Source organism: Equus asinus, chromosome 7, assembly GCF_041296235.1.
Source record: "Equus asinus isolate D_3611 breed Donkey chromosome 7, EquAss-T2T_v2, whole genome shotgun sequence".
Classification (NCBI taxonomy): domain Eukaryota; kingdom Metazoa; phylum Chordata; class Mammalia; order Perissodactyla; family Equidae; genus Equus; species Equus asinus.
The window spans coordinates 1,115,025-1,140,480 of NC_091796.1; the positions used below are offsets into that span (position 1 = coordinate 1,115,025).

Below are 25,456 nucleotides of genomic sequence, written 5' to 3' on the forward strand. Positions count from 1 at the left end.
AATATGGCCGTGAGGCTGTTCTTAAGGTTTCAACGCTACTGGTCTAATTCATGATCAAAAATAATATTTCCCAATAATCTTATATTTATAGTGTCTTGTGTTTCATGTTTCTCAGAGAAGAAAACAAAAAAATGAAAAATACAAATAACTGGTAGAGAAAGGGAGGGAGGGAGAGGTTTCCCAAGACGCTAGAATGTACTATAAAGGCACATTGTTGACAGCTGGTGTGGCGCTAGCATAGAAATTTAGATGAGTCCGTGGAGCAGGAAAGAAAACAGAGCACAGGCTGAAGCACATCCAGCACCCGCTCACAGGCCTGTTAAGACACAGTAACTAACAACCGGTTCTAAAGCAACTAACCGACCATTTGAGGGGAAAAATGGAAAAGGGAGATCTCTTCCACATATAACACATACCTTAAATGTAAAGTTGCAAACGGAGTAAAACGTCAACTACAAAAAATTAAAGTGCAGAAATATTGCAATGAAATTAAAATACTCACTTATATTGGGACTGAATGGACTTTCTAAAACTAAAGTAAAAACCACAAAGGAAAAGAGCAGAAGATGTGCATACATAAAAATTATAAATTTATCTATATCTAAAAAAATTATTTAAAAAATTAGCCAAACAAGATAAAAATATTTGCCACATGTGATAAATTTCTCTTAGAGAAATTATAAGGTAAAGATGGATACAGAAACAAAAGATAAATGAACTTTTATAAAGATCAAAAACAAACAATGAAATGTTAAAAGGTACGTACGTAGCAAGCAAAACACGAGAGTACTTCTCACCAATCAAACTGGCAAGTTAAAAAAAATGTTATATCCAGGGGCCAGCCCAATGGCGCAGCAGTTAAGTGTGCACGTTCCGCTTTGGCAGCCCGTGGTTCACCAGTTCGGATCCCGGGTATGGACATGGCACCGCTTGGCAAGCCATGCTGTGGTAGGTGTCCCACATATAAAGTAGAGGAAGATGGGCATGGATGTTAACTCAGGGCCAGTCTTCCTCAGCAAAAAGAGGAGGATTGGCAGCAGATATTAGCTCAGGGCTGATCTTCCTCAACAAATAAATAAATAAACAAAACAAAATTTAAAAAACCAAAAAAATAAAATATGAAAAAAAAGTTATATCCAATGAGGACAAGGATGTTAGCAGAAGGGTACGTTTGGGCACCCTGGAGTGTAAACCAGGGTGACCTTACTGGGCAGTACTCTAACAATGTATATCAACCTTAAAACTTTTCATATTTGACCTGCAAACTCCTCATTTACTTACTCATTCCATTTACTGAGTGCCTACCCTGTGCCACTCTACTTGGCCTTGGGGAAACAGCAGTATGAGCACAGAGCTGAGAGTCCAATATAAACACCAGATTAATACCAGTTACCAAAGGGAAGTACAGGATACCACCAGACACACATACATACACACAACTCTTTTATGTGTAAGAAGATACTTTGAGCTAGGCAGTAAGTATTTTTAAACCTGTTTTCATGTGTTCCAGGCCCTAATTTCCAAACATTGTAATAAAAAATGTTAAATGTATGAATATCATGAAGAAATGAATTCACAGAGATCCTCTTAGAGTGACCTAAGAAAAATACTAGTTATGTGAGTAATGAGTATATAAATCTACTCCTCCATATATATATCTCTAGTCCTGAGTATACATTATACGGTCCTCAGTATCTATGTACACCTTGGTACAGATACAGAGAACTAAACAAACGAGATGATAAATCTAAAGTGTTTCTGCCTGACATTTAATAGTAGATTGATACGTATTATATTATAAAAATGCAATAATGTATGTTGAATGTTCTTGAATGAATACTGGAATGAATTCTTTAAAAATGCTACTCAGACCACAGACAAGAAAGATGACTTAACAAGAAAGGGGACTATATGAGAGGAATATGTAAAAAGTTGAGCATGTTTACCAAAGAATTATTTTGACTGTATAAAATAAAATATACATAAATGATTTCCAAATATCCATTATTCTATTTTATCTACACAGTCACAAAAGTGGAGGAACAGGAGATAATACCACATAAATAAAACAAGGAAAATCATCCATGTCTGTCTGAGTGTCAGATTGCAGCGATCGACTCTGATTAAGGCCAAGTGTATCAGCTCCTAAGCAATGCCTGCTGGGAAAATCCAGCGAACACTTGAGCACACGAGTCAACAAAGACAACTATCTGAAGATATGACTGTCGCAAGAGAAATCCTTCCTGCCAAGTAGAAAATACAGTAATTACAATGACATTTTATGATTTCCCTGTGAAAGTGTACATAATGCATAGACAATATGTAAACGGCACCAAAGAGGGATTTAAAAATCTCTTGGTTTTTCAAGTAATAATTATTACTCACAAATGGAGCAAATTTCACTAAAAACTGACAAAATTTTATTGAGACATTTCAAAAACTTTTTTAAGTGTAAAAGAAACCCAGAATAACAATTTTAACAAGTGTGCAAAATACAGGGTTCATAATACAAATCAAAGACACTAAACTACATACGAATAAAGAACACTTGTCTCTTTTTGTACTCTATACAGATACGGTTTGTTTTTGGCAAGGAAACTGGAACACAAGAAACATGTAAATACGTAAATGTTCTCTCGCACATTCACAGATACACAAACAATTTACATAAGGTTCAAAGACAAGAGACATGCTTCTCTCTAATATGTCTGAATACTTGAAAACATGTTAAACAACCAAATGCGAAAACTCTTAAAAGAAATAGCTAGGATATACTGGAAAACAATCATCATAAACTGTCTGAAGGAAATGTAACAGAATTAATTCAAGTTCCATTCTAAATATAGTTTCACGCTACCTTTAGGCTTAAATCTGGAACATACACTAACAGTGGTTGATAATGACTTAGCCCTGCTGAGATCTGGCAGCTGATTAAAACGAAAACAGACCAACCAAAGCCTCTGCGTCCATCCTATCTGCTGGAACGCTGCATGAGGTCTTTAGAAGCACAGTTCAGGACTTAGGTTTGAATCTCCGGAGGTTGTCAGGGTGACTAACACACAGTGGATACTTAGTAAACATTTGTGGAAGTCAATTGTGAACTAGCCAACTGAATGATTACAACCAAGGTATACAATTTACACACCTCTCCCTGGCAATCGGAAAAAATGTAATAGCATTGATTCCAAGAATCTGAAAGTAGACTGGCCACACACAATTCAAATTCCTCTTTATCACAAATTTTTGCAAAAGCTGCCAACAAGCAGGAAAATTTATTTTATTTTCTCCTCCTTGACTCTGCCTCTGATGCCATCCATTAGCAGATAATGACAACTAAACAAAGCAGTCATAAACAAGGAGAAAGGAAGGAAAGTAGCAGCAACGGGTAAGAAAAATTGCCACACAAGAATAGCAGCCTATGAGGCAATAAAACAAAGAAGTAACTAAAAGTCCTCCAGGGCGGACAGACATCATATGCCAGTTAAAATACTCTCTGCTTCCAAACACTTCACCTTCAAGATATTAGCATATGAAAAGTGGAAAGGGCTTTCCTTTTCAAAAGAAAAAAACAACAACAGAGAACATTCTTCCAGTGTATTTCTAGAAGAATACACTTGAGAACTCCAAATATAAAAAGTTCAAACGCTGTAAATATGATACAACAAACCACGGTAAATCACATAAATAGCCATCAACGCCATTCAAAGACTAGATAACTGCGAAATATTAGAAATTAAGAAAATGAGCAGCAAATATTCTCAACAAGAAAATAAGTTTTAAACTGTACTCAATAAGGATAAACATGCACTGTTCATATTCTAGGTTTCACTTATCAATCATCTGCATCAGAATAACCAGCCAGGAAGCGCCTCACCACAGCTGAAAGAACACTGGAGTGGCAGTCAGAAGGGTGCAGGTTCAAATATGAAGTCTACCAAAAACTACAGTGATTGAGGGCAAATTACTGAGCATGAGCCTCAGGTTCCTCATCTCTAACTTGGAGATAGTGCCACCTCCCTCGCATGACAGTTACACAAATGAACATTATGAATGTTATCTGACACAGAAGGAAGTCAAAAAGTAGCAGCTATCATTATCATCTACATGTAAAACGTCCATTTCTTAAATCACTAGCCATGACCAATTTTTTAATAAAATGTAAATTTCCATTTGTATTTAAAATAAACCTACTGAAATTATTTTTAAAGTATTTCAAAGCACTTTAAATATTTAATAATACAAAAGTATTATTTAAAAGTAGTTCAAATATCAAGGAGGTGTAAAGAACATAACACCAGTGTGTCTTCCTCAACATTCTGTCCTATTTTTAGGTGAAACCAACATAACATAAAATCAGCATTTTTCAAGTGAATAACTCAGTGGCATTAGGTATACTCACAATATTGTGCAACAAATTCTATCAAGTTCCAAAACATCGCACCACCACAAGAGGAACCTCCCATGCACGAAGCAGCTGCTCCCCATTCCCTGCTTCCCTAGACCATGGCAACCACAATCTGCGCTCTGTCTCTACCAACTTATTCTGCGTGTTTCATAAACACGAAATCATAAACTATATGGCCTTTTGTGTCTGACTACTTCCACAGAGCAGAATATTTTCAGGATTCACCCATGTTGTATCATACATCACTACTTCACTAATTTTTACAGTTGAGTAATATTCCAATGTATGAATACACCATAACTTGTTTACCCATTCATCCACTGATCGACAGTGGGTTGTTATCACCTTTTGGTAACTGTACACAGTGCTGCAGTGAACATGAGTGTATGTGTATTTGCTTGAGTCCCTGTTTTCAATTCTAAATTTATCTGGGAATATATTAACTTCTCTTTCATTTTTGAATGATAGTTTTTTGGACACAGAATTCTAGGTTGACAGGTTTTTCACTCACTATTTTAAAAACGTCACTCCACTTCCTTCTGACTTCCAAGGTTTCTGATCAACGGATTTCTCATCATCTTACTGAAGATCCCTTGTATATGATGAGTCGCTTCTCTCCTGCTGCTTTCAGAATGCTTTCTTGGTCCTTGGATTTCGACAGTTTGATTATGTGCATCTCTTTGTATCTGTACTGCTAGTTCACTGAATTTCCTGAATGTGCAGATTCATGTCTTTTATCAAATTTTGGAAGTTGATGGCCATTATTCCTTCCAATATTCTCTCTGCTCTTTCTCTTCTCCTTCTAAGATTCCCATTATGTGTACATAAGTTTACTTGATGCTATCCCACAACTCTTTAGGATCTATTTATTTTTCTTCATTCTTCTTTCTGTTTCTCAGACTGAATAATTTCAAGTGACCTAGGGTTCAAGTTGACTGATTCTTTCTTCTGCCTGCTCAAATCTGCTATTGAAACTCTCTAGTAAGTTTTTCTTTTCCTTTATTGTATTTTCCAGCTCCAGAATTTTTTTTTGCTGTTTAAAAAATAATTTCTATACCTTTATTGATATTCTCTATTTCTTAACACATCATTCTCCTGATATCTTTTAGCAATTTGTTCATTGTTTCCTTTAGCTCCTTGAGCATACTTAAGGCAGGTGATTTAATGTTTGTCTAGTAAGTCCAACGTCTGGGCTTCCTCAGAGATACTTTTCACAAATTTCTTCTGTGAATGGGCCACACTTTGTTTCTTTGCACGCTTTGTAATTTTTCTTGAAAAACTAGTCATTCGGAGTATTATAATCTGATAACTCGGGAAATCAGATATGCCCCCATCTCCTGGGATGGTTTTGTTACTTGGTGTATGCTACAGCCATGTGTATTTAGTGACTTTGCTAAACTATTTGTGTTAAGTGTGTGTTCTTTGTCACATATGGTCTTTGAAGTCTTCCTTACTGTAGCCTGTGTTGAGCCAGTGTTTGAAAGGGATTTCCTTGCATATGAAAAGAAAGAAAAGAAAAAAGGGCAGCAGAGAGGGAGGGAGAACCACCTCTCCCAGTCTTTGCAGACTGGCTCTGTGCTGGAGACTCCACCACCTAGTCAGGTGTCTACAGCTCTACCTCAGCCTTCACTTCTGCTTGTGCTGAGCCTAGAGACTGGCCACAGGCAAAAGTTCTTCTTAAGACTTTTCTGAGCTTGCACTGGCCTTAGATGTGGCTTTCAAAATTCTCCACTAAACATGGGCACTTTTGAATGCCCTAGTTTTCCACAGAAATTCCCCAAGTTTTTCTGTCATGCATTTGACACTCTCTTGTATATCTCAACTGTATCCTTTTGCCCCAGGCTTCTGCAACTGTTCCTTAGCCTTATGTATGCTCAAGAAATGCCTGCTGCTTTTTGGCTTTTCTGCCCTGAGTTCCAAGTTAGGCGAAAGAAAGATGAGTATCTTGAGTCAGTCCTACAAGTAGCCCCAGATAAGTTAGACAGACAAACACAATTATTTAAAAGTAAGTCCTGCTCTACCGCCTTCAGAGCCAGGCTCCGGAGTCCGAAATTTCAAATGAGGGCTGCTGTCTTCAAGACAGGTACCATGATGGGGACAAGGTGAGGCAAGGGCAAGTGAAAACACCAAAGTGCTTTCCTAGTATTTTTAGGTTGCCTTTTCCTGGATTCGACAATCATCCAGTGGTGTAAATCTCTGACTATTTTTCAGAGTTCTGCTGAAGTTAGTTCTGACAGTTTCTGCTTGATTTTTCAATGTTTCTGTGGAAGGAAGGGCATGTGACACTACCTACTCTACCATTTTCGCTGACATCACCATACTATTTATTTTTGAATGATGTAATTAATATACAGAAACAAATCTTCGCTCAGCCCAAATGCTACAATTAAGACAATTTAAAAAATAAGCCAGGATCTATATTATCTAAAAAACATCTAAAAAAGACAAATCAAAGTTATACCTAACTTACTTGACGGTTCTAGGGATTCTTTTTCCCAAAACTAAAGCTTACCTTCTTTTCTACAATACTCCTTTCCTCTACCATGTTACTACTTTAAGCATCAAAGCTTTTTAAGCATTACTTTTTCAATTCAATCGAGAAAGAACTGACTTTTCAATCAATGGTACTGGGACAACTTAATATTCACATGCAAAAGAATGTGGACCCATATCACACCCCATATACAAAATACGAAATAAAAATGGATCACAGACCTGAATCTAAGAGCTAAAACTATAAAACTTCTAGAAGATACCACAGCAAATCTTTGTAACCTTGGATGATAAACTGTTTCTTAGCTACAACCCCAAAAGCACAAGCAGCAAAAGAAAAAACAGGTGAGATGGACTTAACCAAAACTAAAAACTTTTGTGGGGGCCGGCCCATGGCCAAGTGGTTAAGTTCACACGCTCCGCTTCGGCGGCCCAGGGTTTTGCTGGTTCAGATCCTGGGCGCGGGACATGGCACCACTCGTCATGCCACACTGAGGTGGTGTCCCACGTGCTACAGCTAGGAGGACCCACAACCAAAATATGCAACTATGTACTGGGGGAATTTGGGGAGAAAAAGCAGAAAAAAAAAAAAAAGATGGGCAACAGTTGTTAGCTCAGGTGCCAATCTTTATAAAAGAAAAAAACCAAAAAAAAAAAAAAAACTTGTGTATCAGAGGACACCAGCAAGAAAAAGAAAATACAACCCACAGAATGAGAGAAAATATTTCCAAATTACATATCTAACAACAGACTTAAATCCAGAATAAAGAAAGAACTCTTACAACTCAACAGTTAAAAGACAAACAACCCAGTTAAAAAGCGGGCAATCTGAATAAACATTTCTCCAAAGAAGACATACAAACGGCCAAAAAGCACATGAAAAGATGTTCAACATCTTTAGTCATTAGGGAAATACAAATCAAAACCACAGTGAGATACTATTTCACACACACTAGGATGGCTACAATCAAAAAGATAGACAATAACAAGTGTTGGTGAAGAAGGGGAGAAATTAGAACCCTCATAAATTGCTGGTGAGAATGTAAAATGGTGTAGCCAATCAGGAAAATAGTTTGGCAGTTCCCCCAAAACAGAGTTACCATATAATCCAGCAATTTCACTCCTAGGTATACAAACAAAAGAAATAAAAACAATATTTACACAAAAACTTGTACATATGTTCACAGGAGCATTATTGACAATAACCTAAAAGTGGAAACAACCCATATGTCTATCTACTGATGAATGGGTAAACAAAATGTGTTATATCAAAAGTGGAATATTATTTGGCAATAAAAAGAAATAAAGTACTGATAGATACAACGACATGGATGAACCTTGCAAACATTATGCCAAGTCAAAGAAGCCAGTTACAACAGACCACATATTACATGATTTTATTTATATGAAATGTTCAGGAGAGGCACATCCATAGAGACAGAAAGTAGATTAGCGGTTGTCCAGGTCTGGAGTAGGACAGGAAAGGGGCAAGAATAGGGAAGAACTGCTAGTATAGTCAGAGTTTCTTTTTAGAATGTTAAAAATGTTCCAAAATTAGATGGTGCTGATGGTTTTATAACTCTGTGAATATACCAAGAACCACTGAACTATATAATTAAATGCATGAATTTTATGTTATGTGAAATATATCTCAATAAGTTATTAAAAAAATTATTTTGGACAGGAGTGTTTCAAATACGTAATTCATTGTACAAATGTCCATGTATAAACAGAAGATAAAAAATCCACTCTAAACGTCTTCATTTTTAAGCAGACTTTGAGGTTATTATGAATATCCATTTAGTTTTTCAATGTCTTCCCTCACTGTCAAGGTTTCATTGTCACTTTTCTACTGTCACAATGCCTATTTAAATGTAAAAGATTCACCCATTCTCTTCCCAAGACGTTGCTTCTTTTCTACTATGGACTGAGTAAACAAGCTCTTTAAAAGCATCAATTAAGCAAGGGTCAAATCGCTTAATGAAGGTCAAGGAGAAATAGGCATATATCAGTTACTAGTTAGGATCATATTTATTTTAGGTTCTCAAAGTCCTTTCATGTAAGTATAATTTAAGGCCCCGGTACAAGATGTCTCACCTCTATGATTGTGTTTAAAATATAATGCAAAGAGATACTTTAGATAAGGTGCTATCAGGCTTCACAGAAAATGTGTATACACCAGTCCGGCTTCACGTGTATCCGAGCACACAGGCATTATACACTGACTGCAGCGGAGCACGTTACATAATTATTCATATATATACACATGTATGTGTCCATGCGTTGTGTGTGTCTATTTATATAAACACATGCACACACATCCAAGCATCTAGAGAATAAAAATCTACCCTGAAATTGTATGCATTACATTATTAAAAGAAAATTAATTATATACCAAATGCCATTGCATAATACTATTTTCAATAACAGAATTAAGACGTTTTCTTTCATTTATGTTAATTCTAAAATGCTAACTACATTAAACAAGCAAGAAATTGGATTCCAAGTATCTTGCTAACCTCTCACTGTAAGCTTGCTGTACAGCTGTGAATTCACTTCCTTGTCTCGCTGAAAACGCCGAAACTCATCAACTGCTTCCCTCACGATAGTGACAGCCAGGACAAACCCCTATGAAACAGAAATAAGGGACTTGAGAAAACTGGACTTTTACAAAAAATAAAGCAAAATTCTTTTACTAGTTTTATTTCCCCCCCCCCAATTTATACTACTTCTAAAACACAAAATAAATGAAAACAAAGAAAACAGACAAAAAGTAACAATGGGGGCCAGCCCAGTGGCACAGCAGTTAAGTGTGCACGTTCCGATTCGGCGGCCCAGGGTTCACCGGTTCAGATCCCGGGTGCGAACATGGCACCACTTGGCAAGCCATCTGGGCCAGTCTTCCTCAGCAAAAAGAGGAGGACTGGCAGCAGTTAGCTCAGGGCTAACCTTCCTCAAAAAAAAAAAGTAACAATGAAACATTACAAAAGGAGAATGATACGTAGTAAAAGATTTAAAATTCTTACTATATGGAAGAAAATTTTTGAATTCACATCATGATATTTTCTGCAAGCTAAACTTCAGAAAATACTTAGTAATCCAAAGAAAAAGAAAATAATGTTCAATAAACCCATGAATTATATTTACAACACTCAGGCATTCAAATATCAAATTAACCAAGACTGACATATAATTTCTACACTTACATCTTTCTAAAAGAATAAAACCATTTAGGAATACAAGACAACCATATATGGCATTTAATATTGATCAGTTTTCTCACATAGTGCAATACCATGCAACTGTACTTAAGAGCACAGATACAGTCATACAGTCATAGTGCTTTTTACCCTCTCATTTTTTAAGTAAAAACCTGAATAGGTTAATTTGATGCTATCTAAATCGAACTTTTATGTACTTGGAATCTATGGTGAATTCTGTTACACTACTAACATGTGGATAACGTCCATCTTTTTTAAAGGCTACATCCGTATTTTGACACATATTACAGGAATATTCTTCAAATCAATCTCCCTATATTGAAATAAAGACCTCTTCAGTAGGCTTCATATTATTGATAAACATGCCCCAGTCTACCATGTAAATAATACAACACTGGATGAATTTCTACTGAAAGGACAATAATCTTTTATTCTAGTCTTTTTTTTCCTGTATGACTAATAGGCTAAATTAAGTGGGCCACTAGAGAAAACATTTCTTCTCTCTATTGAAATGTACTCCTCTTTATGCAGTCACCACTGACGGCTGGTGCAGGGCTCAAGCCTCAGTCCCCATGGCCCAGTGCTCCATTCACCCATTAGCCATCATAGTCTTGATTTTCATGGTACAGCCATCACAGATAAATAATGTCATGACTCTTCTTCTTACCTCAATTTCATTGCTGATCACCAACTGCTGATTGTGCTTCCTAAACACGTCTCGGGCCCAGACCAGTCTCACGGCTGACACAAGAGCCTGGCTCAGGCCCTCCTCCATTCTCACCCATAGCACCACTACAGCATCAGTCTCTGGCCTCCAGCCTCATCCCCCTCCAAATCATCCTTCCACACAGTTACCAAAGTGTCTTCTACAGTACAAATTTGAGAAATATGTGGCAAAACCCTCCTTCAGAGGTGGGCCCCAACAATTCACTGCCCAAAGTCTTTGATAGTTCCTCGTTGTTGACACTCTTTTCACTAAAGTATAACCTTAAGAAAGGACAGCTCTCTAGCCTCGGCACCCAATGATGCTTTGTCTTCCAACACCAGGGAATTATCAGTAGTCTCCAGAAACACCAGGATGTATCCCATCTGGTCTTTGCCAATATACTTCCAGTGGTCATGAAAAGTACTATTTTGAGAGATATTCTAAAGCCACTCTTGGAATCACTGACAAGAATCAGCTGACGGCGTGTGCCATTTGCAAAGAGGAAGGCAGGCATAGCATGTGCCACCTATCTGCAATAGCCCCCAGAGAATACAACTGCTGAGGGCAGAATTTGATCCTCACCTAGGTCCTTCAGCACACTTTTTTTAAGTAACAGTTCTGTTGAGATATAATTCACATGCTATAAAATTAACCCTCTTAAAGTATAAAATTCATTTTCTTAGTACATTCACAGTGTCGTGCCACTATCACCACCACCTAATTTTAGAACATTTTCATCACCCTAAAAAGAAATCCCATACCCAACAGCAGTCAACTTCCATCCTCTCCTGCTGCCAGGCCCTAGCAACCACTAATCTACTTTGTCTCTATGGATGTGCCTATCCTGGGTGATACGGTAACTCTAGGTCTAGCATTTTGACAAACTGTTTTCCAAAGTGGTCACATCACTTTACATATGCTTACTGGCGATTTGCATATCTTAGTGAAGAAATGTGTATCAGATCCTATACCCACTTTTTAACTAGGTTATGTGTCTTTTAATTGTTAAGTTGTAAGAGTTCATTATATTATTCTGGATACAAATACCTAGTCAGACGTGTGAATTACAAATATAACTTTACAAATATTTTCTCCTATTCTAGCTTATTTTACTTTCTTGATGGTGTCCTCTGATGCACAGAAGTTTTTAATTTTGATCAAGTCCCATTTACTTAAACTTTCGTTTGTCACTTAGGCTTTTAGTGTCCAAGATCACAAATACTTACCTCTACATTTTCCTCCAGGAGTCTAGCTCCTTCATTTAGGTCTAAGTTTCATTTTGAGTTACTTTTTGTATATGGTCTTAAGTGCGGGTCCACCTTCACTCTTTTACATGTGGCTATCCACTTGTCTCAGCATCATTCGTTGAAAAAACACTTCTCCACTGAACTGTCTTGGTACCCTTGCTGGAAATCAATTTGTATCAATAAATGTAAAGATTTACTTCTGGACTCTCCATTGTATCCCTTGATCTATATTTCTATCCTTCTGCCAATACCACAATGTCTTGATTACTATGGCTTTGTAATAAGTTTTGAAATGAGAAAGTATAAGTTCTCCAACTTTGATCTACTTTCCTAGGCTGTATTGGCTACTCTGGGATCCTTGTGCTTTCATACGAATCTTAGGATCAGGTCAATTTCTGCAAAACAGTCAGCTGGAATTGACAGGGATTGCGGCGAGTCTGTAGATCAGTCTGGAGAGCAGCACCATTATAACAACATTAAGTCTTTCGATTCTTGAAGATGGGATGACTTTCTATTTAGCTCTTCTTTTTTTCAAAAATGTTTTATAGTTTTCAGTACACAATCTTGCACTTGAGCTAAATATATTCCTATTTTTTGCTTCTTTTTGATGCTATTACAAAGGAAATTGTTACCCCAATTTCACCTTCAAATGGTCACTGCTGGTGTATAAAAATACAAATGACTTTTGTATACTTATCTTGCACCCTACAACCTTACTAACTCATTTATTAGTCCCAATATTTTTGTGTGGACTCCTTAGATTTTCCTATATCACATCATCTGCAAACTGAGATAGCTAGCTTTTCTTCTTCCTTTCCATCTAGATGTCTCTTATTCCTTTTTCTTGCTTAACTGCCCTATTCACTTCATCTTCAATATAACATGGAATGGAAGCAGAGGGAGCAGACATCCTTGTCTTATTCCTGATCTCAGGGGGAAAGTATGCAGTCTTTTACCATTAAGAGTATGTTAGCTGTGCAAAGTGCAAATTTTTAAGCACAAGAGAGATTTCTACATTACGACCAAACGTCTCCATCCTCGAGGGAAATACGTGCTCTAGGGGCTTCTCCAAAGACGGTAACTCGTCACGACAAAGGAACAGTGACATACAGTGATCACCAAAGGCAGAGAATGACTCCTACCCTGAATGTAAACTCATCGTTTTATTAGAATCAGAGTTAGCAAAGGTAAGACAGAGAAGAAATATATATGAAAAGCCAAAGGAGTAGATACAAAAAAAGTTTTAAGAATTTAGTATTACCAAAAGCCTTAAAATTTATATACATTTTAACCAAGTAGTTTCACTTCTAGAAACCTACCCTAAAGAAAAAAAACCAACCATCTCAGCATCAAATATGAAAAACTGGAAATAACCTGAACATCCATCAATAATTTATGGTACACTCATATGATGAAATACTATATTTCCTTAATTCAAAGATAACACTGATTTTAAGATACATCATTACTATTTTAGTAATAGTCTTGGGTGGGAAGACAATACCACTTTAAATATACAAACTGTTTATAAGTCACAACTCAATTTCAGTAACATGAAAAATACGCATCTACAGATCCAGAAAATACAGTTTTATGCAGCCATTCTCATGTAGGAGAATATTTACTGTTACAGACTCATGTTCACGATGTATAAGTAATTTCTTAAAATTCTGTTTGTGACTGACTCACCTTGAGAGCCAAGAAGAGAATGATTACCAAATATATGTTATTTATATACTACAGACATTATTTTTAAAGGAGTGGTTTTTAATCAGGCAAGTACATCATAATCACCTGAAAAATTTTTTGCAACAGATTTGCTGAGGCCCTACCCGAAATGTGTACATTACCTCTAATCTCCAGGAAACAGGCCCAGACACGTAAATGTATTTAAATTCTCGAGGTGAGTCTAATTTTCAATCTTTAAACCTATGACTTAAAGACAGCAAAAGTTAACTCTGAATTCATTAAGTAATTATAAACCACAAAAATGTGCTAGTTCTTAGTGCTTCTAACAACGCAAGGATTGAAAATGAGCTCCCACTTCTAATGTAGTAATATTAGTGCAGATGCACCAAAAAGGGGCAGGGCCCAACTTCTAAAAACAGGAGTTAAACACTCCAAGGAGGAAACAGAGCCCTGGTCACAGGCAAGGACTGCTGGCGTCCTTAAGCTACTCTAGGACACATTCCAAATCTAAGAGTTTAGGTGAATGCAAAACAGATGTGCAGGATCAGTAATAGCCAAGAGGTGCCATTCCCACACCATCACGTCCATCTCTAGCTTATCTGTCCTGAGAAAACATCCAACAGCCAGCCAAGGAATACAAACCAGATTAAAGGAAAGGCAAAGCAGATGCCACCATTTTCTTTGTAACCACTAGAGTCTGCAGTCAATGGGCCTCTACCTCTAGAGTTTAGATTGCTGAGTTCTTAATTGGATCATAACAGACTGGGGTTTATGGGAGACTTAGAAAATCAAATCTTCCTGCAGGAGCAGGTGGGCCTTCCCATGACCTCAGCACCAACCAAGTCAGAGATGTCAGCTATAGTACTGTTACTAGAAATACCAAACTGAACACAAGAGTCACAGTGAAATACCGTCACCCTGGAAACAACAGTATTTGTGCATGACCCTGTTAGTCAGACTGGATGACAGGCATGTCTCAAGTGGCCTGTCCACAGCCCGTGGCTAAATCTTGTATCACCAAGTGGAATTCTTTTCTGTTTTTCCAGATAAACTAGGAGTCATGTGGAATAAGTACCAAAACAATATATATTTTTGTAAAAGGAGAAAAATTCTCTTGCTATATTATAATATCAATTTACCTTTGAGGAATTATCATACGCCAACTCTCTTCTATGTATTTTAAATGTTACCTTTTAAATGTCACAAAAACCTTATGAGATGTGTACCATTAGCTCCAATTTAGAGATAAGGAAATTGAGACACAAAGAGAACAAAGTCCCACAGCTCAAGTTAACAGTGTCTCTGGATGGTGGGACTCTAAGTAATTGATTTTGTTTTTCCTTTTCACACTTCACCCACATGTCTGATGCAGAGACACTCATGAAAAAGAGTGGATGGAAGGAAGGATTTTTAAAACAGACTGAAAATCAGAGTCCTCACAGCTTGATTTCTCACCTATACAGCCTATCTGGTTTTCAACTATGTATTAATACTAGGAAGACATTTCATATGGAAACTGTAGAGTTAAACCCCATATTTTCTTTGTCTAAAAATCATTTGCACTGATAGATCTATTCAGTGATCGATAGTGCACTGATTCAGTGCACTGATAGATTTATTCTTATTAATTTTGATAGAAGCATTACAATCTGTTACTCTGATTACACTAGCTTTGTCTCTAAGAATTGTTCTGAAAGCTGAATAATATGAACAATGACCTTCATTCTGAAACAATAATGTAATCAATTTTTCAGTTTATTCTATTAGATGGAAAAATATAACAGAAATTAGTTCAGAACTGAAGCCAGGAAATATTGCCAGGAGGAATCGAAACAGAATGTTTATTAATTAAGCTATTACTGTTTTCAGAAACATTCCAATTTTAGTTGCAGAGCAGAGGAAATAACTCTGACGTAACTTTTTTCTTTAAAACTAGTGGACATTAGACATAAGATTTTATAATCACCAGCTGTAAGACGGTTTTATGCTTCACCAGTGGGTTTGTGGCAAGGAGCGATCTGGAAATGCTAACTGATTCCTTTTTTGAGCAACCTTACAGAACCTTAGAGAGCAAGATGAGAAAAGATGTCACAAACTTCAGTGTGTGTAGAAAGATCACATGCTATTACAGGCCCTGGACACAGCACTGGGGTTAAAATACACGGGTGTAGAAGAGGAAGAACTCAGGAGCTTATAAAGAAATGGATTGTAGATTTAAATTTAGTTTAAAGGTTCATTAATTTTGCCTAGGTTAATAAAAAAGATCTTCTATATATAGTACCTGAATTTTCAAAATTTTTAAAAGGTTTTCTGAAGTGAGTTTGGATCAAAGAACCAAAATATCCTAAGCCTACTTTCTGAATTTGAAGATGAACCTAATGTGCACGTCAACTTTTTAAGATTTTTGCTAAATCAAAGGTTAAAATGTATATAAATAGCATAAGCATAGATACTAACAAATCTTCATTATTTATTATCTGAGAAAAATCATCAATTGTTGCTGCTGCCAAACCAAGGAACAAAAGAAAGCTGTGTGAAAAAGTAGATCAATTTTGAGGTCTAATCCTGTGACATCAGAGCAGAAGAGAAGAGAACATGGCAGTGTAAGTCAGAAGGCAACATTAAGCACTACTCAACTGGGAAAAAAGGACTTTTTCTTTCTTTTTGGGGTGCTTAACCCACAATCACAGCAGAATAACAGTATCCCTTACATGAATATTGAATTAGCTTCTTACTGAAGTACTTACCCAAATATAATAAAGTCCATTATCATACATCAAAAAAAATGATACAGTACTTCAAAAAACTGGAGGCTGAAGACTCAAGTGAAAGGACTTAGAACTCAAGCCAGAACTAGGGATGAGCACTCATATGGAAACAGGGAAAGTAGAGGGAACGAAGTACATGCGTGCATTCACTCCAGGTCTGGCCAACACAACCAATTTTGTAATAGGTCAAGTTAAATTCTTCATAAAGAATCCATCTAAAAAGAATACTTTCTTTGGTTAAAAGCTACTTAAATCAGAGTTAATAAGGACAAAAGGCAAAAGCAAAACAGGTATGAACACATTTTACTTTAGATTTTTAAGGAGAATTTGTGTTCTCAGACTATCACTGTTTAAGCTAAAATAAATTTTAATCCAAGACAGAAATAATATTTAAGTGGTAAATAAAACTGTGTAAAGCTGGGCTAGAAATAAACACAACAAAATCATAAAGATGGATGTGTTTTGGTATTAGCAAGTATTTTCTCTATGTTCTAAAATTTCTGAAATGTTAGACTGCTTTCATTAGAAAATGGAAAAAATAAACCCCACTTTTAAATGAGACTTCTAGGGCAGAGACAGCCTACAGAATTTCTGGCACATGTGCAGAAGGAATAATGTACAATCAGACTGACCATTATAGCAAAGTCTCCGTGAAAAATCAGAAAGAACCTAAAAGTCTCCTTTCCCAGGAGTATGGACGAATCAATCAGGATATATTCATACAGTGGAATACTTTAGAGAGGGAAAAAATGAACTAGTTATGTATGTGTCAACACAGATCAATTTTATAAACCAATGTTAAGCCAAAAAAGCATGTTGCAAAAGGTTACAGAGAGTAAGACAACTCTAAGTAAAATATTTAAAGCATGCAAAACAATACTGCACATTGTTTCAATGATACAAATCCAACTGGTAAAATTATTAGGAGATACACTGCAATTTAATCGGAAATTTAGAATAGAGGTTACCTCCAGGGGAAAGAAAGGTGAGAAAAAAGAAAGAAGAAAAAGTCACCTATATTCCTTCTCCATAGCTAGGTGGCTCTATCATCAACTTTTAAAACTGTGGTATAAGCTTCAGGGTCCTCCTTCAGTTCCCACGTTCACACACTATAGCAAAATGCCAAGACCTTTTGCAACGGCTGTTCCCTCTGCCTGTAATATTTTTTCCATTCTGAACGTGGCCCACCCACTCTCTCCTGTCATTCAGATATGGTGCCACCCTCTCAGAAGGGCTTTCTTTAATCACCCTATTGAAATAACCCTGTCATTCTTGATCCCCTTATCTTGCTTCACATGTTCTTCACAGCTTGACGGCTGGCCACCTGGCATTACGGATTTATTTAAATTGTCCTTCTCTCCCAAGATATGAGCTCTATTAGGAAAGGTCTCTGTCTTTCTTATTTGCTGTTGAATCGACATTGCTTAGACGAGTGCTGGACACAAACTCAACGTTGGCTGACCAAAGAATTGTGTATTTCATTCTATATACATGTATTTTTTTTTTACTGTGATCTTAATAGTTTATAATATTGTGAAATTTCAGGTGTACATTATTGTTTGTCAGACACCATATAAATGTGCCCCTTTACCCTTTGTGCCCACCACCCACCCACCTTCCTCCTGGTAACCACTAAACTGTTCTCTTTGTCCATAAGTTTGTTTATCTTCCACAAGTAAGTGAAATCACATGGTATTTGTCTTATTCTGTCTGGCTTATTTCGCTTAACATAATACCCTCAAGGTCCATCCATGTGGTTGCGAATGGGACGATTTTGTCCTTTTTTATGGCTGAGTTGTATTCCATTGTATATAGACATACCACATCTTCTTTATCCAATCATCAGTCAATAGGCACTTGGGTTGCTTCCACATCTCGGCTATTGTGAATAGTGCTGCAGTGAACACAGGGGTGCATAGCTCTCTTTGAATTGTTGATTTCAAGTTCTTTGGATAAACACCCAGTAGTGGAATAGCTGGGTCATATGGTATCTCTATTTTTAATTTTTTGAGAAATTTCCATACTGTTTTCCATAGTGGCTGCACCAGTTTGCATTCCCACCAGCAGTGTATGAGAGTTCTCTTTTCTCCACAACCTGTCCAACATTTGTTGTTTTTTGTCTTGGTGATTATAGCCATTCTAACAGGCGTAAGGTGATATCTAAGTGTAGATTTGATTTGCATTTCCCTGATGTTGGCGATCTTCAGCATCTTTTCACATGCCTATTGGCCATCTGTATATCTGCTTTGGAAAAATGTTCATATCCTCTGCCCACGTTTTGATTGGGTTGTTAATTTTATTGTAGTTTTGTTCTGTGAGTTCTTTACATATTACGGAGATTAACCTCTTGTTGGATATATGATTTGCAAATATTTTCTCCCAGTTGGTGGTTGTTTTCTCATTTTGATCTTGGTTTCCTTTGCCTTCCAGAAGCTCTTTAGTCTGATGAAGTCCCACTTTGTTTATTTTTTCTTTTGTTTCCCTTGTCGATGTAGACACGGTATTCAGAAAGATCCTTTTAAGTCCGATGTCAAAGATTGTACGACCTATAATTTCTTCTAGAAGTTTTATGGTTTCAGGTCTTACCTTCAAGTCTTTGGTCTATTTTGAGTCTATTTTTGTGTATGGACAAAGATACTGGTCTACTTTCATTCTTTTGCACGTGGCTGTCCAATTTTCCTGGTACCATTTGTTGAAGAGACTTTCCTTTTTCCATTGTTTGTTCTTGGCTCCTTTGTTAAAGATTAGCTGTCCGTAGATGTGTGGTTTTATTTCTGAGCTTTCAATGCTGTTCCATTGATCTGTGTGCCTGTTTTTGTACCAGCAGCATGCTGTTTTGATTACTACAGTTTTGTAATATATTTTGAAGTCAGGGACTGCAATGCCACCAGCTTTGTTCTTGTTTCTCAGGATTGCTTTGGCTATTCAGGCTCTTTTGTTGCCCCATACAAATTGTAGCATTCTTTGTTCTGTTTCTGTGAAGAATGTCATTAGGATTACAATTCTGATCAGGATTGTATTGAATCTCCAGATTGCTTTAGGTAGTATGGACATTTCAACTATGTTTATTCTTCTAATCTATGTGCATGGAATCTCTTTCCATTTCTTTATGTCATTATCAATTTCTTTCAGTTACGTCTTACAGTTTTCCTTGTACAGGTCCTTTCACCTTCTTGGTTAAATTTATTCCTAGATATTTTTTTCTATTTGTTACAATTGTAAATGTGATTGTATTCTTGAGTTCTCATTCTGTTAGTTTGTTTATTAAAGTATAGAAATGCCACGGATTTTTGTAAGTTGACTTTGTACCCTGCAACTTTGCTGTAGTTGTTGATTATTTCTAATAGTTTTCATTCTATATGTATTTTAACCTACTTTTTTCCATTTATTTTAACATATATACCTTTAATGTTATTAAATACATTTTCTAAAAATCATTTTTAAAGCTACACAGCAAGACAGCATTCCAACATACATATGCCATATAGCACAAACAATCTGTCAAACATTTGACTTTTTAAATAATTTTTGTTATAAAAAATAACAGACATTCTTTAGACTCTGTGACCAATCATTATTTCCTTAGGATAAATTCCCCAATAAAAATGGTGAATCCATTTTTAAGGTCTTTGATAAATATTAACAAACTATCCTGTAGAAAGGCTACACTGTAGAGATTGATATCTACACTCAGTGGATGACCACCACAGCTTTACACTGTCAGCACCAATGTCTCTTTCAATCCTGCTAATTTACTATGTGGAAAAGGTATTCATTTATTCAGTGATTTTGTAATTATGTTACATACAAAGTTACTCTGGCTGCTCAAATCCAAGCTACCCTAAAGTCTGTGTGAACAGCATGGGAGGCTGGCTCACCCTGTCCTGTAAATGAGGTTTCTACACTCTCCTCCAGTCCCCCTGCAGCACTGAGGAGCAGTCTGCTGGGTGGCAGGGCACACAGCCCAGAGTAGACAAACTCAAGAGCACACTGGCTCAGACTCCCAATGCTGAAGGCAGCCTGAGGTGGGAAACCAGAGCACTGCACTGCTCTTTCACTAAAGGAGTGATCTCACTCACTATGTTTCCTCACCTGGATTACACTGGTAATCTGCCCAAAAGGGAACAAACAAAAGGAAGCAGTACTTTTTTCTAGGTGAAAGGAAGAAAGCCAACACACATCTTATCTATATAAGCTGAAAATTAGTGAAAACTACCAGTAAACAGCATAAAACTATCGAAATGGCATATGTTTGAAATGGAAATATTCAGAAAGTATCATTTGCCTTTCAAAAAATTTTATCCACTGAGCTGTCAACCACAAATCTCCTAGACTTGACTGACGTACTTTATAATTGTCACCGTCAACCAAAGGTAAAAGATTGTCCATCTGTCAGGATGTCAAGAGAGTTCCTGAGCAGATCCTACAGACCCCACACCATGACTCCCAACAGCTCTGTCAGCAAAGGAGGGAGCTGGGCTGGGGAGACAGACCTGCTACCCCAAGGCAGGTGCAGAATGCCCAACAGAAACTCCTCCCAGGCCACAGCACAGGGCTATGGAGCTTCCCCAGCCCAGACCTGGAGGCTCCCCGACTCTGCAGCAGTACACTTCCCTACACTGCTACAGGGCTGCAGAGGACCTAAGTAACAGGACTCTTTATTACCTTTTAACAAGAGTTCAATGCCACACAGCAACAACATCATGTTTTTTAAAATCTGATCAACTTATTTTTTACCCTTCAACTCTTAAAACTATACTCTAAACACTTAATAATTTAACTTAATTTCAAAAATCTTTTCTTTTACCAGAGGAGCCCAGTAGGTGTAGAGATAGCCTATTTTCAATGCTGGTACAAACTGTGAGCAGGATACTATCAGAAAATAGAGATTCAAGAAAAACTTGAATTGTTCATATAAAACCTAAAAAGGAAAAGAAAAAATTAACACAATCTCTGCAAGGCATATCTTTAATACTGCAGTTAAATAATTAAAATCAGCACAATATCTAACTACATTTCCATCAAACAGTGAGAATATGCCCTGAGTCACAGTAAATTTAAAATCTTGACAGTGGCTTTCCAATAACTAAATCACAAATAAAGAGAGGTAAAGTTACCCCAAAATTATATTTAAAATAAACTGAAAAAACACCATTAGAACTTTCAACTATGTTAAAGGTGTCCTCCAAAAGATTTTTAATTTCCCGTATGCAATTTTCCAGTTTTCCACACTCATCTTCTATAAATCTTTATGTGTATGTCAATGCAAATGAGACAGCAAAACCTTCCTAATGTTAGTAAGTCAGTATATACACATATACAAAAATGCACATCTTGATAACAATTCAGAAAACCTTATAATGGAAAAGTCATGTTAACCTTATATTTATGAAATGATACATATGACAGCCACGTTTTCTGAATGTGGACATCTGGGTAGCTTTACAGAGACTGAGTGAACAAGTAAAACGTACACAGGTACGACTTCACAAAAAAAAATGCCTAATCTCCTCTAAGTATTTACCTCCCTTAACGTATATGAAATGATAAAATATAAAAACATGTAAAGTACAGACCAATTTTCAGAAAGACAGCTACCTATACCTTCTTTACAGTCTCTTGATAATTGATCTTCAACAATATTTCCAAATAAAAAATAAATATCATTATTCAATTAAATTTTAGGAACACAAATTGTGCAACTGTTTTTTTCAAATAGAATTATCTTTAAGGAAGAAAACCCAAGATCTGGTATATCAATAGAATTCTACTTACATATGCCTCAAATTATTAGATTTAAATTGAAAATCAAAATGGAACAAAACTCATGTTTATAGATGAGGAAATGGCACACTACAATTATAAGGAAACTTGCAAAGTGCAAATCAAAATCTCCTTGGATGCCATTTTTTTAATGCAACTTGTAAGGTACAGAAATTTAAACAAGAGCAGAGCAATGGGTTAAGTACTTATTGTCAGAGTCTGGAGCCAGAGTTTCACATAATTTACATCATCATACAGTTATGTGAGTGACTGAGAAATCGGTTACACTGATAACACGTCGATATTCATGTTCAACTGCTGCCTAAAAATGTTTTGAATCATTTTATAAATTAATCTCAGCAGGAGAGAAAGTTCTTTTCCTCAGTGATTTCTTTAAAATCTCAGTTAGCATAAATTATATCTATTAGCAATTCAGCAATTGCCATTTGTGCTAAAAATGGCATAGAATTCCTACTGTGCAATTACCAAATGTTTCTAAAATACTACGTCTTAGATGAAAAGACTAATTTAAGAGACAATATAAGAAAAAAAATCATTCACACAGTAACAGTTGTACAGACACATCCACAGGTATTTTCAGAATACAGCCAATCTCGGCAGGCTACGTGAATTTACTCTGATCAAAGTGAAACCGCACTGTTGATTTCAAACCACTGCAATCAACACTTTATTGTCTATGAATGAACTTCATGACCTTTAGGGAAATGTACAATTCTTAGCCAATCCAAGAGTATTTAATAATTTAAACCTAAGGAGAAACAGTAGCTTCATTCAATAAAGGTGAGAATATTTATCTGCCTGAAAGACAGTTTACATTTTATTGTCCTGCAAAAGACTAGTCTTTTAATTATGAAGCCATTAGTCTTGCATATTTTAATAAAGGAGCATATTAGACATCAAGTATTTGCCAACTATTACATAGATGAAGACAGGTGGTAGGGGATAATCAATGCCCAATATAAAGTCAGTCCAATAAATGCCCAATATGATTATTTAAATGAAAACATGAAAGATAAAGTAGCCTTCATTTCACATAATCAAGAGATTTTTCTTGCAAAATAGTACAATAGCTAATACCTAAAACATCTCAAAAACTTTGATATGGAAATATAACCAGTACCAGCTTTCTTTTGCCTTTAGAAAGATAAATCTATTAAAATAGAGAATCATGTGCAAAAAGCAAAAATTATTCAACTATTCTAAACCTATATAATCTCAGTTTTGTAATTTAAGTCAGAAATATCACTAACAACAAAAAAAGTAATGAAATACTTAAACTTCGTATTTAAATTTAACATAATACCTGATTAAAGATAACTAATGATATAACAATATAACAAGGACTGAAATTTATAATGTGAAGTAGAAAAGATATCTATAAATGTATATTTTGTTACTGAGTCACGTTTATGTAAAAAATCATTTAACTTTCATTGTGAAGTTCCTTGGCAGGCTTTAAACATTACATTTTACTTTTCCCTCCAAACAGATTCCCAGCCAAACAAAATTTATTACTTATTTTCTGATAATTTTATTTAGCTTTACTTGATTATTTCTACAATAATACAATTATAACATTTATCTAGAACTGAAGGCAATAATCAAACTATAAATTTTCTTGAGTTTAACTCTATGATGGAGCCATTAAAAATGTGTATGAATTATTTAATAATTATCTGAAATACTGATGGTTCAAAAGCAAAAGGATGCTGATTTGGATATGACACAATTAACATGGAAAAAAATCTAAAAAGAAAACAATGAAAACAAAGGAAGGGAGCAATCTCTGATATGCAACCCATTTTCAAGAATTTAATAGTCTTACCCCAGGTATAAAGGTAAATACATTGTATTTTTGATTTTTTATAGAATTTCGAGGATGTTTTTCTTCACACTTTTCAGGATATCCAAGCCACACTGTGCGAGCTTTCAGTTCTCTCTTTCTTTGACAAATATTTATCAGCCAATCACAGCAACTGCATGAAACAAAAGATACATATTGCATATGCTTTTTAAAAAGTTTTTAAATTAATTCTAGGTATTTAGAGCCAATACTGATTGTTTCCATATTTACCAGACATGGATAGCAGACCTAATGCTAATCTGTAGGGGTTTTCTTAAAATAGGTCAGTTATACTAATTTAAATTTGACCTGAAAACACTGAAAGAGACTTGTATGCGTGTGAGATAAGAACTGCTGGAACCTCAGGGAAATTATCCTCCCTGTGTAAACTCTCTTACTGGCAAAGTAAAACCATTAATATTCTGAAGCAGTCAATTCCTTATATGCTGAGAAAATGATCCCCGAATGCTATTGATAATTCTCAATATACCATTCAGGGATTCCAAGACAAAGGTCCTCAGACATCATTAATCCAGGATGTGACCTCCTCTCTTCTCTGAGGTAATCAGTTTCTTCCTTCCTTAAAAGATGACTTTTCTAGTAGCCTTAATATAAAATCAAGACAAGGCTCAATTCAGTATTCAGAAAGGATACTAACGTTTACTGGGATATTCTAACAATATTAAAAGCTTGATATAAATATTTTCATATAGCTATCTTTATCTGTGCAATAAATACTTAAATTCTAAATCTATCCTCGCTCCAATAGTGTCAAGGGTCCAGGAACAACACGCTTCCCCTTCCTGGACATCAAACCACTATTTCCAGGTAGAGATTATAAATTTCCAGTGGGATAACTTTTCTTAAAATACTTCAGAAAATGATAAAAAGGTATCAAATTCATCTCTATTAAGCATAAAATAATCATGAATTTAAACTTCAGTATTAGCAATTTGGTTTAATTCAAATTTCCAAAATGCAAAGAAAGACTCAGAATGGTTTATTACGAGAAGTTGTTAAACCTCATCTTCTAAATGTAGCCAAGGCTAGAAGAGCAAGCCAGCAGGATAAAGCAGAAAGTCTTAACTGCACTTTGTGACAAAGTAGGCTCACAAGCTAACATGAAATTCTGCGTGACGACAACAGTCTCAGAAGGTGTGGTTATAAAGGGAGGTCGACACATCAAGACTAAATCTTGGGATCCTGCACGTCCTCCCCCAGGGCGCACTATGCCTTTCCCCCAATCACACAGATCTCACTCTTTAGACTGACTTTACCAGACAGTGTTGCTTTACAAATC

General features: G+C 36.0%; 1 protein-coding gene across 25 annotated transcripts in view; it reads right to left on the reverse strand.

Annotated features, from left to right (window-relative positions):
* The window catches only part of ATP9B (ATPase phospholipid transporting 9B (putative)), a 282,461-nt gene that overhangs the window by 214,743 nt on the left and 42,262 nt on the right, over positions 1-25,456 (reverse strand). For 13 of the 25 annotated variants that reach the window (XM_044744021.2, XM_044744020.2, XM_044744015.2 and 10 more), the window contains 3 exons: positions 24,139-24,289; positions 21,337-21,450; positions 9,418-9,526 (listed from right to left, as the gene is read on the reverse strand). In XM_044744021.2, coding sequence (XP_044599956.2) covers positions 9,418-9,526; positions 21,337-21,450; positions 24,139-24,289 — 374 coding nt within the window. The remainder of the gene's footprint in view (positions 1-9,417; positions 9,527-21,336; positions 21,451-24,138; positions 24,290-25,456) is intronic. The other 12 variants (XM_070512820.1, XM_070512829.1, XM_070512819.1 and 9 more) reach the window with 4 other exon arrangements.